Genomic DNA, 15,928 nt, shown 5'->3' with positions numbered 1-15,928 from the left:
CTGCAGTAGCATCCTCTGCAAGCATTTGGAGCCCGAGATAAATCCTTCTTGGCAATCATTTCTAAATGTCTGTGTGTGATCTGTGTGCACTCTCACATTCCAGCCTTAGGTATACTGGTGGAACCTCAAGTCCGATCTGTATGGCCAAAAGTTATTTCTCAATTTGCGCATATCTAGTTTCTGCCCCAGACATGGCCCTACTGGCAAACACAACCAGTTGTGAATGTGCATTGAATGTGCTGAAAATATGTGCATTCCACAAATCCAGCAGGATATCATCAATGACCGGCATAGGGTAATGACTCCGCATGATATCAGAGTTGAGATGTTTCGGATCAATGCATACCCTCAACTTCCTTGCAGACGGCTTTATCGCCGTTTCCATTTTGTTCACCCACTGGGTTGGCGTTGTAACCCATGTGATGATGCCCAGCCCTTCCAAATGACTGAGTTACTCGTCAAGCTTGGAATGCAGTGCCACTGGAATTCTGCGTGGTGGATGCAAGACTGTTTTGATGCTGGGGTCAGTTGCCATGTGATACTCCCCTTCAAGCAGTCCAATGCCGGAGAAGATATCACCATAGCGTTCCATCACATTATCAAGTGCAGTGATTTGCTGGGAGGATTTGTTGCTGGTGCACTTATTAGGTGGCAGATATTTTAATGTCGGATCTAAATCTGCAGTTGTCGGACTGTATGGCTCCCCAGTATTGGTGTGCAGTCATGCTCCAGGATAATAACCTGGATGTGATAGCGCTTTCCATTCCTGGGATTTATGAGTTAGATCTGATAGCTGCCTTGTGGTTTAGCTTTAGTCTTGTTGAAGAACACCAGTGTCTGGTCCGTTGGCTTGACCTGATAATCCAGGCCTCAGGTGTTCGATTGGCAGAATGTACCATTTTGCTCCACTGTCTACTTGGAACCTAACAATCCTACCATGCATGTTCATGTTCACGAAGATCTGCTTAGGATACATCGTCTGCACATTGTTGACATGCTCCTTCGGAACCAGGGCTTCTGGAAGCAATGAGACAGTCAGGACATCTTCCTCGGGTTGCCTCCACTGCAACCTACTACCCTACTATTTGATTCTACAGAGTTGACAATCCCGTGCTGGGTTCGCATGCATACCGGGAGAAGATGGTCGGATTAACAATGGTGCCTGAGGGCTGCGTCAAATACATCAGTTTTGAAGGCAGTGAAGACTGACTCGAAAATGGCAGCTTTGATGAGACGAGGTTCCCAATACCACGCCATTCAGCATGCGTTTGTGATACGGCCTGGCTCTGCAGCTTGGTGGGACTTGTTACCCCTGTGCTGCCAGGAGGGAAGGCCTGCACTTTGGCAAACCCCCTCTTGCACAGTTTTGACCATTGAGGATGAGAGACACTGAGGCTTGTGGGATCGAGGACTGCGCCAAATACAACGACTTCAATGATCAATGGGAATGAGAACCGAGGCGTGCACAGCAGCTCCCAGCCAAAATGACTGAGTAACGATTACTTGCGGCAAGGCTGTCCATAAGCCGGGCAATTATGCGCTCCCTTGGTGTGCTTCTGTCCACAATACTTGCATGATAACTCCTGGCATTGCTGCGTTACTTTGCTGTTTGCTCGTTGTGGTTGCTGCTGTGTTTGAGGGCTTTCTGTTCTCTGTATATGCTAAGTGCTGCATGGCATGAACAGATGACTCCATTGGGCACTCAATTTCCCGAATGCTTTGTTTTGCGAATTCATCCACACAGGTGTACGCATTTCGGAAGGTCCAGGTCAACATCCCTGAGTAGTGGTTTTCGCTGCGCCCATCGGCAATGGCACAAATCATCCTGTCCCTGATTAAAGAATCATAAATGGTCCCAAAGTTAGATGTGGCGGCTCGTACACGCAACTCAGTCACATATGCGTAGCGTCTATATTCTCACCTGCTTGCTGGTCTTTGGTGAAGAACTTATAACGATGCACAGTTTCATTGGAAGGAAGATTACAATGCTTGTCGAATGCCTCCATTACTCGTTCGACAGGATAAATTTCACCGGATATTTCCAGGGACATGACATTGTAGATTCCCCTTCCTTCAGTTACAATAAGGTATAGAACCATCTTAACTGTCATCTCCTCTGATAATCCTGAGGTAATGTTTTGCCATGGCGACATCCAAGAACAACTCCATGCTCTCCCTCCTCTTCTTCCAAGCTTCAGGTAGGCCAGCTGAGTGTAAGTCAAGAGTGCATGGAGGCTGGATGTTAAGGTGTACCGACGTACAAGTTGTTGTGGTCGACGTAGCTTGGGTCTCCGTGTCCGTACTGCAAGAGGCTGCGAATCTGATGCTGTGGACATGATGCTCCTTGAATCCAAAAATGGCGATCAGCCGCTGTGGACATCAGATCAGAGTACGAACAACAAAGCACACAGCAATCGGCACCGTTCCCAGCATGCCTTGTGTCTGACGTAGTGTAATTTGACTTCTCTATTTGGTGGGGAAAGGGCTTAATATTAATAACTAGCCGAAACCCGTGGAACATCCACGGAAGGGAGGATGTGGTGTATGGATAGAGTGTACCATTATGGATGGCATAGGGGATTTGCTTGTCCGAGTAAGAGTTAGGAAGAAAGATGAGAATGAAGAGTGCGTATATGAACAACGATCGCCGACACCGGCACAAATGCATGCTCTGGATTGTCCACTTAGTGGACGGCTTGCTTTCGCCTTCGCCTGTCCAATCAGCGGACGGCTTGTTTCGCCTTCGCCCAGCAGACGCCAATACGATGGCGTCGTAAGATGGCGTCGTATCGGCAGTTAATCGGATGCTTTTGGGCCCCAACGTCGGCTAATTCAGATTTTTCGAGTATGTCTGTACGTGATAAACAAAGAGCGCGGTTCGTAGATCGTAAATCCATTAGTGCCGTGGGCATCGGGTCACTGGGTGCGGCGTAAAAGGGATAACAAAGTCGAGTCCTTACGCTATTATTATATAGATGGGTAGCTACAGGTCTGACTTCCAAAATTACCGTTTGTTTGTGTAGTTACAGAGTACGTGAAATCACAAATACAGTTTACGTTTATTATTGTTACTCATGTTTAAATGCGGGATGTTTTTATCTTAATTTTAAACTACTGAAAAAATTAAGGTGGGGCTACTTGGAATTTGTAATACACTCTTCCCCACCCCCCAAACTCCGCCGGTGCTTGTGTGGTCACAACCACACATACACACACACACACGCACAAACCCCCATACACACACACACACACACACACACACACACACACACACACACACACACACACACACACAAACCCCCATACACACACACACACACACATACACACACACACACACACATGCACAAACCCCCATACACACACACACACACACACACAAACACATCACATACATACATACAAGCACACACAAACACACACACAAACACACATGCATACACAAACACACAAATACATACACATACATACATACATACAACACACACAAACACACACACACACACACACACACACAAATACATACACATACGTACATACATACAACACACACACAAACACAAACACACAAATACATACACATACATACATACAACACACACACACACACACACACACACAAATACATACACATACATACATATATACAACACACACACACACACACACACACACACACACACACACACACACACACACACACACACACACACACACACACACACACACACATACACACACACACACACACGATTGCAAAACCCCGTCTCCTGCTGAGCGGTTGACGGGCTAATCAGAGATGGTGGTAAACTTCTCCACAGTACATGATGAGTACACATACACCTTTATATGCAGTCGGTACTAGTATAAACTTAAAGTTAAAGTGCCTGAAAGATGCAAAAAATTCGCAACATAGCGGTAGCGCTCCGCACCGCTTAACAACATGGTGGTCTACATATACACGTTCAAATTGAAGTATGAAATGCACGTTTCAATAATATTGAGTACGGTATACATCACCGACTACGGTGACCATTTTTGCTAACATAACGAAGCACATCTCTTAACCGCTTGGTCCGTTTGCAAAGCGGTTGATACGGAACGAAAGGCTTGCGAAGCGTTAGCAAGCTGCTTGCTAACGGAACACACTTCTGTTGAACTATAAGCATCCTCGACTCTGCAAACCGGTTTTGAACTTCGTTAAAGAAACGCTTTAAACTACATAAAGTCTGCCGGAACTTGTCAGTTCCTGTCGATGTATTTCGGTGCGTGGTTTATATAGAGCCTTGCATCTCTGTAAACGCCACTTACACTCAATAGAAGAAGAAGAAGAAGAGACAACAAGAGGAAGAAGAACCACACGTGTTTCTGTGCCAGGCGTGACGGATCTCTTACCATGGCGGCGTTGGTCGTTCGTGGAACATGGCGTCCTTTAACCCATGCGTTGTGGACAGGTGGATCGAACCGGAGTTTGGGTGTCTCAGGTGGGTACCTGGATACACGGTCGGGTTACATCCAATGGAACGGGTATAAATGATGCGCTCGTTTCGTTTATTACGATGAAGAACGACTGTAGTGCTGCACGTCATGAGGTGGAGGTGGAGGTGGAGGTGGAGGTGGAGTGGAGGTGGAGTGGAGTGGAGTGGAGTGGAGTGGAGTGGAGTGGAGTGGAGTGGATGAATGAATGAATGAATGAATGAATGATTCGGTTCAGGATGGAGTCCGACGAAAGTGTCCTGGATATTTCGTTATGGCCTCGTCTGGTGTGTCCTGGACACACACACACACACACACACACACACACACACACACACACACACACACACACACACATTGAAACCGCGGGATAGGCCTGTGAGGAGTGCATTAGATTAGATTTAGTAGGTGTGATAGATAATTTCCCACTTTCAAATAAAAGTGAAAATCGAAGTTGGAGGTCGCCATCCAAACTTGTTACAACGTTTCCAGCACACCCTGAGTACAAGCACCACTTTTCAATTTACTAGTACACCCACTCCGTACGGAAGCGGCAGGAAGTAGTATATAAAACTCCCCAGAGAGATTTTTTGTACCTCTCTAGGAATATAGATTACAGTAGATCTAGACTCGGGCCTGAAGAAAGTTTTGTGTGTGTTTAGTTGTCAACTTTCTTGTGGAGCGCTTGTCAAGTGGCTTAAGCATTCAAGCAAGTATTCCATTCCAACCCGTTGATAAGGAACAGCTGGCTTGGCAAGCGCTAGTTAGCTGTTTCTTAACTGAATATACCCCTGGGTTTTCTCCCTGTCAATTTAGTGTTAAACAGCATTAGTGACTGTTTCAAAAGGTAATATGTGTTTGTTGTTTGTAATATTTATACTTCCGGTAGGGGTGTCCCACGAAATGCCACGATAGGCTATTTTTATTTATTCGACGTTAACACGGCAGTTGTTCTTGGAAAAACCCCTTTGGGAGGGGAGATATTGATACATGTACTATTAATATTGATTTGTAATAACATTAGTATTGGGCTAATGTCCTGTTATTAGTGTTGTTATTACCTCCGCCACTAAAGGTGGATGGAGGTTATGTTTTCACCCCTGTCTGTTTGTCTGTCCGTTTCTCTTTGAACAAAATATCTCAAAAAGTTGTGGACGGATTCAGATGAAATTTGGTGGAGATATAGCGTATGTGACAAGGACGAAATGATTAGATTTTGGTGAAGATCCAGATTCGGATCCAGCTGGTATAATTTTTTTAAGTGATTCTTCATCATTGGGAGATAGCGCCAAAAGCGATACATAGCACGATATCTCAAAAAGTTGTGGATGGATTTGGATGAAATTTGTTGGACAGGTTGGGTGTCTGACACAGAAGAAGCGTTTCAATTTTGGTGAAGATCCGGATCCAGCTAGTATAATTTTTTTAAGTGAGAATTTTTCACCGTTGAGTGAAATGGCCAACGAGGCAGAGGCATGCTCTCTACTGAGTGCCGTTCTAGTTACTTTTGTTATTAGAAGCCGCATTGGAAAAAGGTCATGATTATAGCTCTCTCAACGTGGATTTCGTCCAAGCTCGACAACCCCTTTGGGAAGGAGGACAAATGAAGTCGCTACAACCTCCACCGTGTGACCCTTGGTCTCCTTTCAAGTTTGGTTGAGATTGGAGAAGTAACGACTGAATGTATCACGGTCAGGCAGACACAGACAGACACCAAATTGTGTATTTTAGTATGTGATGATTATTTCACTCAGCAGTTTAAGGGTACCGGTACATAAAATACAGAGCACGCTTGTGAATTGGCCAAGAGGCAAGCCAAGGCCCTTAGGGATATTTTGAGTCAGGGCCCTTAGGGATATTTTGGGGCCGTTTGGTTCAAATTCTTCCAAAAGCACCAAATTTGGCCCAGATGTTGCCCATGCCATACTCTTTCGATTTTTGACGGGCGCCAAGACGGGCGCCCCCCCCCCCCGTGGGGGCCCCATATTGGCGAAATACTAAATGGCCGCCACCCGGATTAGAGGAAAATCAGTTAAATAACCAAAAGGGTTGGAATCATGTATGATACCACTTTTCAGGGGTTTTCGAGGTCGAGGAATCCAATTTCGATGTTATTTTGATGATTCGAGGTCAAGGTCAACCCTCAAGGTCATCTTAAAGGTCATTTTTGAGTCAAACATGTCGGTTTTTGAGTTTTTTGTCAAGATTTACGCGAGGTTCACCATTTTATGTTTCTGGGTTGGGTAATCGAACTCTGACCTTATTTTTGACAATTAGAGGAAATATTTACATGTCTATTTCCTAATTTTCAGGCATATGCAGTTCATCAGTCTAATTACAAAGGTACGGATTTTGATGTTTTATGAACTGTATGCCATATCCTTGTGTTTAATTTTTGTGCGATCATGATCCGGGTTCATGTATACATGATTGTATACATGTCATAAATATGACTTCATAGGTCACGTGACCTGGCGGCCATATTGGATTTTATGAAAACCTTAAAAATGGATCCCTGCCTTCATTTTTCGATCGATTCATTTTGAACTTTGACCACTTATAGTACGCCATGTGATTGGATGCATATCCTAATTATGACGTCAGAGGTCAGGTGACATGGCGGGATGGACCGGTATGGTCCCCGGATCATACCGCCCCCTTGGCGCCCGTCAAAAATCGAAAGAGTATGGCATGGGCAACATCTGCGCCAAATTTGATGCTTTTGGAAGAATTTGAACCAAAATATCCCTAAGGGCCCTGACTACAAGTAGTTTTCCATTCTGTCAGGTGTTCATACAGAGATACTATTATAATAGTACTGTAAACCGCTATGACTTGTAATACACTCTCCCGCCAGGAGCGGCGCTACACGATACACGTTTACATGGAGAATTTTCGTCGTCCACCCCTCCTCGCGACAAGGATTTTTTTTACAGCCATAGTCTTCCTGTGCGCACACCAGGTACAACCAACAAATTAATTCATTCGTTTGAGCGCTTTCAGTGGAATGCATACACGTCAACACATGCACACAAACACACACATGTACCATGAGTCCGGAACCGACTATAAACTGTCGGATTCATGCTTTGCAGGCAGGGTGTTTAATCATAAAGTACTTGGTCCATCGGAGGGACGTTAAGTTTGTTCTGCTGTTAGTTTGTTCTACAAACATGGTTTGTTCTGCTGTTTTGATAACCAAATATTATAACATCCACTACTGTAACGGTGAATGTGGACAGAATTTAAGTCTCTTAATGTTGTTCAATTGTTTCAGATCAGATAAGTCCATTTATATATCACAGGGAGTTTGGGGTAACATATTTGATAATAATTCCATTAAAAATTGGGGCGATTACCTGCATGCTCCCCTGAATAATATGTGAAGAGGAATTGTCCCCTTCTCACCAGTGCCTCTGCCAGTACGTTTCCAAACAAACTCTTGATAAGTTAGTCAGGGTAAGAAGTGATGAACCAACCCCACCACCACCACCAACCCCATATTCTACATGTCACTTTGTGTTTACCATCTCTTTGAACCACTTAAAGAGCATCTGGGTTTAACGTCTTGGATACGGGAATACGTAGTAAGAAAACGATGGAAGTTTTACAAACTTCACTTTGTTAAAAAGTTTAGGTTAACCTTGAATCACTCTCCTTAGTCTTTGGATTCATCCTTTGATCTCAACATCGTGAGCCACATCCTGAGATGGGAATGTTAAACCCGGCCAATTTGTACGATGTATTTCAATTGAACAACTAGAACGGCACTCAGTAGAGCGCATACTCCCGCCGTGGGTTTAGTTGGAATAATACGTTTTGTTTAACATCCCCTCTCCCCAAAACAATAAATGAAAAAGAAAGTAGGCCCTGTCAGAGAATTTATTTTGATATATCTCGGAATTAGAGGAGAAAAACATCATTTAAGAATAAGAATAAAAGCTTTAATGCAGTAAAACAGAAAAAAAAATTCCCAAAAAAATTCCTGGATCCGGAATAATATCCTGAGCTTCACCAAAAACTAATCAATTCTTCCTTATTCCAAGGGCAATCATCCCACCAACTTTCATCCAAATCCGTTCAGAAATTTTCCAGATATCTTGTTCACACACACACACACACACACACACACACACACACACACACACACACACACACACACACACACACACACACACACACACACACACACACACACACACACACGGACGGACACGATCGAATGCATTACTCCTTGGCGGGAGTAGTAATTCCCACAAGTTGCCAGAATATGAAGTTTTTACTTAAAGTAACATTGTGAACGACTTCGTGGTACAAAAAATAGCCTACGAGGTAGGTAGTTCCAAAGATAGGTACTCGAGTCATACCAAAGACTTTAAAAATGGTACGTGCTGCTTCCTTGCTGGACGTTCAGCATTTAAACGGTTAAGAGCACGGACAGTCCTCTTATGTTGGCATCCATGCAGAGGAGGCAATTGTGGTATTAAAAAAAAGATGTTGGTTTTCTTTTTCTATTGTCTGTATTACAGTCGATTATTACCTCCGCCACAGAAGGTAAACGGAGGTTGTTTTCATTCCTGTTTGCTTGTTTGGCTGTGAGCAGGATATCTCAAAATGTTATGAACAGATTCGGACGAAACTTGGTGGACAGGTTGGGTGTGTGACGAGAACGAATTGCTTCGATTTTGGTGAAGATCCGGATCCGGATACAAGATATATATATTTTTTAAGTGATTCTTCACCATTGAGAGATGGGGCCAAAAAATGATATATAGTATTGTTACGAATTTGGGTAGAGGAATATCTAGAGCCAGGTAGATCTGAATAGGTATCATGCCTCGTCTGTCGCGATAGGGAATCTACCTTGTAATAAGTCTGTGTGTGGACTTTCGGGTTGGGAAGAGAGCCATGGGAGTGTTGAATGGGAATTTGTAACGTGCCGAGCATATGGGCCATGCTCGGTTGGCATGTGCATGGCAAAGCATCTTTCTTTGGTGAGATTAGTGAATTGTGACATGTTTGGCATGGGTAATCTGAGGGTTAGATGCAAATTTAAGGGTGAATTTTGAAATGCTATGGTGGTCACTGACAGCAGTGGCACCATTATTGATCCAGGTGTGTTAGACTAAAGTGTTGGAGGCTGGGATAAAATTGCCAGGTTAGTAAGACACAGCCTTCAACTGGTTGCGGGGGCGACTGTGCCAATATTTGGGACGTGGGGTTATGGGGATGAAGTTGGGTAGTCTGAGGGTCAACGTGGTGCTATTGGTGTCCGAGGTGTGTGGACCATGTCTTCTGGGTAAGTCTCCTGGTGGAGCATGGCTGTTGACTGGACCTTGGTGTGGTCAAGTGTGGGTGGGCACGGGGGCTTGCAGTTCTGTGGACTGGGGGATGAGGGCGGCGTAGGTGACGTGAGGGGAATGCCACGCACTGCGACCGTCTCCCCCAGGGCCGAGGTTGTGAATGTGGTAGTGTTATTGGCAGCAGGTGCTCACCACATTGGCCAGCTGGGGCTAGTGCAGCTGTGTTCCTCGCAGGTGGGGCCGAAGGATGGATGGTGGGTCGCACCCTTATGGACACAAATGGGCCATGTTGGCGTTTTGCCTGCTCACCTTGTCCCGATGACCCTTGCACGGTAGAGGTGCGGAGCTGTCGTAGCCACATGTAGTTGTTTAGCACAGTTCACCGTTGGATGCGGATCCACATACCTGCCAGTATAGTGGGGACAAAAGTTAAATTTGGAAAAATTTGATTGGCCCAATGATAAATTTTGGGATTCTAGGGTGGATGGCACTTTGGGTCTGAGCAACCTGCAAGTACCTGCACTTGAGGTGAGTGTTTTGGATGTGTACTGTCCCAGGCTTCAGGACTTGCTTATGTTTTCGTGTTGTGCTTATGTGTTTTTATGTGGTTGTGAGGTTGGAGTCGGATTATGAATGAGTGATGATTATTGTGTATTGGTAAAATGTGAACTGGGGATTTCACAATGGCAGGCCATGGCAACTTTTTGCAACATCTATATATATAAAGTAGAGTTGGCCTCTATCTATGATCTCTAAGATCTCGAGAACCCGTGGACGGATTTGCGAGCGGAAAGTACTGTTCGACTCGGGATGGTCCCAGGAATGTCACGGAGACATAAACATTTAAAAAATTTCGGGTTTTAAAATTAGCGTATTATTAGCACTAGCAGAAGAGAGAGGGATTCGAAGGGAGGGAGCGCAGCGCTTCTAGCGCTTCTGACTACAGCACACCTTAAAATTAAAAAAACTTCGGGTCTACAATCTCTAAGATCTCGAGAACCCGTGGACGGATTTGCGAGCGGAAAGTACTGTTCGACTCGGGATGGTCCCAGGAATGTCACGGAGACATAAACATTTAAAAAATTTCGGGTTTTAAAATTAGCGTAGCAGAAGCATTGCCGGCGCAGAAGCGGCAGAAGAGAGAGGGATTCGAAGGGAGGGAGCGCAGCGCTTCTAGCGCTTCTGACTACAGCACACCTTAAAATTAAAAAAACTTCGGGTTTTAAAATTAGTGTGTTACGCGTAATTAGCGCTAGCAGAAGAGGGAGGGAATCTAAGGGAGGGAGCGCAGTGCTCCCTCCAGCGCTTCTGTTAGCGTAATTAGCGTATTTCGGAACGTTAATTTTTCAACTTCATTATTCGGAATCAGTACGTCCCAGAGAACCTTCGTAACGTTAATTTTTCAACTTCATCCGATTGACATGGGACCAACGGCATGTGACAAAGAGTGAAACATACAGGCTACATTTATTTGACGACAATGAGTTCCGACTTCCGACCTCGGTGGGATGACAGGCTGAGTCAACCCCCCTGGTGTGAAGGGGGAGGAGGAGGGGAGGGGGAAGAGAAGGGGAGGGGAACGAGGGGGAAGGGGATGGGAGGGGGGGAGGGGAGGGGGAAGGGGGAGGGGGAGGGGGAAGGGGGAGGGGAGGGGGGGGGAGGGGAAAGGGGGGGGAGGGGGAGGGGAGGGGCCCTTCTTCCCCTGGGCACCCCCGCACCCTTCCCTCCCCCCTTCCCCTCCCCCCTCCCCCCCCTTCCCCCTCCCCCCCCATTCCCCTCCCCTCCTCTTCCCCCTCCCCTCCTCCTCCCCCGCTTCCCCCTCCCCCCTCCCCCCCGTTCCCCTCCCCTCCTCTTCCCCCTCCCCTCCTCCTCCCACTCCCGTGCAAAGCCGGGTACCTCTGCTAGTCCTCTATGGAAATGTGTGGAGAATTGAATGGCAGCAGGGGAGGAAATGTGTTTTGGGATTTTGTGGGTGGGGAAGGTGTGTGCGTGTCCGCAGGTACAGATCAAGCTCTGAGGTGCGATGCCTGCGGCCCCCCCTCTGCGGCAATTACCCCTGGCAGCCAGTGGTATCTGGAAACTGGAGCTCGTTGGTGGAGGGTCTGTTTAGGCACCGTGGGGTAAGGGAGACTCCTGGCGACCCGTGTAGCTGCGCTGAAGCAGGAGGCCACGGAGGAGCCTGGGGTGTGGAGACCCTCACCGGCGGGGTAACGGCGGAAAGGGCCGTTTGGCTATCACGGGGCCAAGAGGTAAAGGGGGTGGGGGGGGGGGGGGGAGTGGCAATGAACTTGTGAGTCAAGTGACTTGTTTTTGGGACTGCGGGCACCACAGCCTGAAGCGCCCCCACCATCTTACTTGTGCGGTACCTCCCCGCTGCCTAGTTGAGAAATGAACGCACACACGAATGACACCTATGCCATGGTCCTGCAGGGGGGTTTAATAAGTACGTGCTTGCTAATGATTTTTGTGTAGTGATGAGTTATGGAATGAGAATGCGTGGTTCAGGGGTTGTGTTCTATGAATGTGGGCGAAATCCACCAAGCCGTCACTCACCTGTAACACCAGGACAGGGCCCGCGGAAATTTAGGGGTGCCTTGGGATGGCCCCACAGGTAAGGTTGCGTCCTGTGGCATCCACCGGGGGACGCGGTCTGTAGACTGGGGTTGTACAAATGCTTCTTAGAGTTTTTGAGTTTTTGGTTAAGGTTAAGGTTTGTGGTTAAGCTAGTTTTGCGTGTTGTTTGTTTCCTCCCACCACAGGAGCGACGAATCGAAATGATTGTAAATATTTGATTGCATGATTGTTTAAGGGGATTAGCATGTTAAGGAGAACAGGTAGGAAGCTCCGGCTCACTTCCCACAGCCCTCCTGATTTATTTCACAGGCTAATTAAGTGTGAGACAGTAAGTGTTAAGACTGGAATGGTAGCGCTTGCAGTGAACCATGCAGGAGCTATGGTTCCAGGGGGGGTTGGGAGGGGACTGTGTTACGAATTTGGGTAGAGGAATATCTAGAGCCAGGTAGATCTGAATAGGTGTCATGCTCCGTCTGTCGCGATAGGGAATCTACCTTGTAATTTCTGTGTGTTTGGCGGTTTGTCGGGGTAAGTGTATACCTGTGAACATACAAGGATGTTCGTGTGTTAAATAGTTGTAGGGATTAATATAAGACCCCTGTGTGTTAGACCTGGTGATCAAACCTGTGTCCCTTATGGCAACGCATTGTCATATAGACTCTTAGATCGGTCCCTGAGTGCACACATTAATTAGTACCCCTCCCTTACAACAATGACCTTGGAAAAAAACAGGCAGGAAGCCAGATCGGGGCACTGCCGCATGGGCCGCAGCCAGCTACACCTCCAGCTGGCCTAGCACGAGCCTCGTGGCAGGCTAAAACCACGCACAAGGAACGTGTGATTGGTTGCAGCGGAAGGCGCAAACCTTCAGCCAATCAGCGCGGAAGGTGCCAAACCACGACTTAGAAGGAGGTTGTTCATTGGAGGGAAGGCACGAGAACGTTCTGGAAGACTAAAGTACGAGACTCTGATTGGGAACGCGCGAGGTGACAAAAGGACTGGCTGGACGACATTTTGTCTCTTGTCTTGGCTTGCCTCTTGGGTTCTTCCATTTTCCCTCTCTGTGCGTTCCTGGCATTTTCGTACTCTCTCCTCTCGCCGTGCTTGAGGCTCGTTCTTTTCGCTTCTGCGCTGGTGGTCGTTGGTTCGTCATCTTCTTGGTGCTTGGAGCGGGTGCTCGGAGCTTGGAGTGGTTCTTGTGCTTGGTGCTACGAGCGAGGCTTGCAGGTGCAGCGAGGCGCTCGGTGAAGCCTGACGGCACACGAACGAGGGGCGCATCAAGGCCTGCTTCCCTCTGACCGGAGCCGCGGTCAGACGACTGCGCTCGAACCCGGACGACACACTGCAGACTAGTGACAGATAAGGCCGCACCCCACAGAACATTACATGACGGGACAGTTATTTTATGCAATTCATTCCTTTGTCTCATATTTGGAAGTCGGTGTGCGGGATCCCGATTTAGGACCGTTATTTTATCATTGCGTTTCCCTGTCCCGACCTATATTTAAAATAAACCCTTGTATTATTTTATTTTCCCTTCAAATCTTGTGTTCGTTTGAGTTAATCCCCTGCAGGATCGGAGCTGCAGTCAGATCGCTATAGGTAAGCGCTTCCGCCTCTTCTTCTTCTTCATTCTTCCTCCCGTTCTCTAAAAGTCAAATCCGTATTTGGTCGTCGCCTCCATTTAAGCCGTTTGGTCATCCGCGAGCCCTGGTATTAACCTTGAGGGATTCGTGTGATAGTATGATGTTTCAAAAAGTTGTGGATGAGTTGTGACAAAACCTGGTGGATGAGTTGGGTGGAAGTGCTCTCCCGATTCCAGTTTCAATCTGTAATCATCTATTCCACCAAACTCAGTGGCCATGTTTTATATTTTCGTCCCGATAAGTATTGTGGAAATGATTTTATTTCTCCTGTGTTAAGCCTGTTTTCAGATTCGCCGTCGACCACTGGGACCAATGCCCAATGAGGAGTTTGAAGGGAAGGATCCCTCAACCCTGCCAGTATATCACAGCTTCGAGGGTTACCTTAGTCGTGCTAATGAAGAGCGTGAGCGACGGCATTGGTGGCATTCATTTCGGGACTTCCTGCCCACTGACCTTGGTTTGTTTGGGCATTACAATTGAAACCTTTAGTAACTATTATATTCGTGTTGCTTCAAGCCAGAGTTGAAAGACCAAGACTCATGAGATTGTATGAATTCATCATAGGTGCTTAATGGTTATGGTGATGTAATGATAGACACTGGAATAACATCTTAAATTAATTGGGGTTCAAATAATAAGCTTGCAGAACCAGAGTTCATTTTGGTAGCATTTTCTTCTTTCTATTGGTAGAGCTCATAAAAACCCACCTGGCTCACTAATGACCTTGAAAAAGGAGGGGATATTCTGCTTGCCGCATCTGTTTTTTTTTTTCAGGTGATACTGATCAACACTTTGCAGTTATCCATCTTAAAATGGCAGGGCAGTTGATGATCACCATTAACAGCTACATACAACATAGTGCCACTCATTCCACAGGTGGATGAATAAATGCTTTTTTTCTTTTTCTTTTTCTTTTTTTGTATACAGAATCAAGGCTCGTGAAAGAGCTAACATTTATTTCACAAACAAATCAAACAGACAAACAAAATATATAAAAAGAGGGAGCGGTAGACAAGATGGGGAGAGAAGGGGAAGCACACAAACACAACATTTGAGAGCAGGGACATCGGGAGATGTGTGGGAGGGAGAGGGCTTGGAGGGAGGAGGCGTGGGAATGGGGGTGGGGTGGGGGGGTGGGAGAAGTATAAAACACAAGGACACCAAGGACTTCCAGGAAAGAAGTTGGTATTTCAAAAAAGTGGATTTAGGGTGAAATTAGCGGGGGTAGAAAAGATCAAGGTTTTGGATGGGGGAAGATAAGAGATGGTGGTGAACAGCTGTTTTAACGACCTGGAGGGAGGAGTGGGATTGAAGAGAGTGAGGGAGTTTGTTCCAGAGGCAGGAGAAAAGAGGAATGAAGGAGTGAAGGTGAGCAGAGAGTCTTGATTTTGGCAGTTTAACCATAAGAGGGTTGCAGGCAGATCTTGGGGGACAGAGCCCAGAGAGAGCTGGGGGGGGGGGGGGGGGGGGAGGGGGCAAGGCCGGAGAGGAGTCGGTAGAAGACAGAAAGACCACCAACCTGCCTGTGGTGAGTGAGTGAAAGGCCCTTGGAGTTAGCTTCATCACGGGAGATTCCAATGATTCTGAACGCTTTGGTTTCAACAGCATGAAGACGAGCTAGGTGTGAGGCAGGAGCACCAGCCCAGAGGGGAAAGCAGTATTCCATTGAGCTGCGGATGAAAGCCTTGTATGTGGTGAGGAGCTCAGGTGTGCCAAGGAAGGACTTCGCATGACGGAGGATGCCCAGTCGGCGACTGGCTTTGGAGGCCAGATTTTAAATGTGGTTTTCCCAGGAAAGATCATGGCAGATAGTGAGACCCAAAAGCTTGAGTGACAGAACTTATTGGAGAGGATTATTCAGAAAGTGGATGGGAGGGTTGTCCAGTCGGTCTTTTCGGAGATACATCGTAAGAGTGTGAGATTTGTCAG

At 46.7% G+C, this 15,928-nt stretch overlaps 1 protein-coding gene across 2 annotated transcripts in view; it reads left to right on the top strand.

Moving 5' to 3' along the window:
• The first annotated feature begins 4,321 nt into the window (after positions 1-4,321).
• MRPL38 (mitochondrial ribosomal protein L38) overlaps positions 4,322-15,928 on the top strand; it is a 64,132-nt gene continuing 52,525 nt past the window's right edge. The window contains exons 1-2 of one of the 2 annotated variants that reach the window (XM_078779094.1): positions 4,322-4,484; positions 14,277-14,456. In XM_078779094.1, coding sequence (XP_078635220.1) covers positions 4,397-4,484; positions 14,277-14,456 — 268 coding nt within the window. In that variant the 5' untranslated portion in view covers positions 4,322-4,396. Of the gene's footprint in view, positions 4,485-11,698; positions 12,029-14,276; positions 14,457-15,928 lie in introns of those variants that run through there. The other variant, XM_078779096.1, reaches the window with a different exon arrangement.

Source organism: Myxine glutinosa, chromosome 1, assembly GCF_964187855.1.
Source record: "Myxine glutinosa chromosome 1, kmMyxGlut1.1, whole genome shotgun sequence".
NCBI classification, from domain to species: domain Eukaryota; kingdom Metazoa; phylum Chordata; class Myxini; order Myxiniformes; family Myxinidae; genus Myxine; species Myxine glutinosa.
The sequence above is the reverse complement of the archived record's forward strand: the minus strand, read 5'-3'. Positions and strand labels throughout refer to the sequence as shown.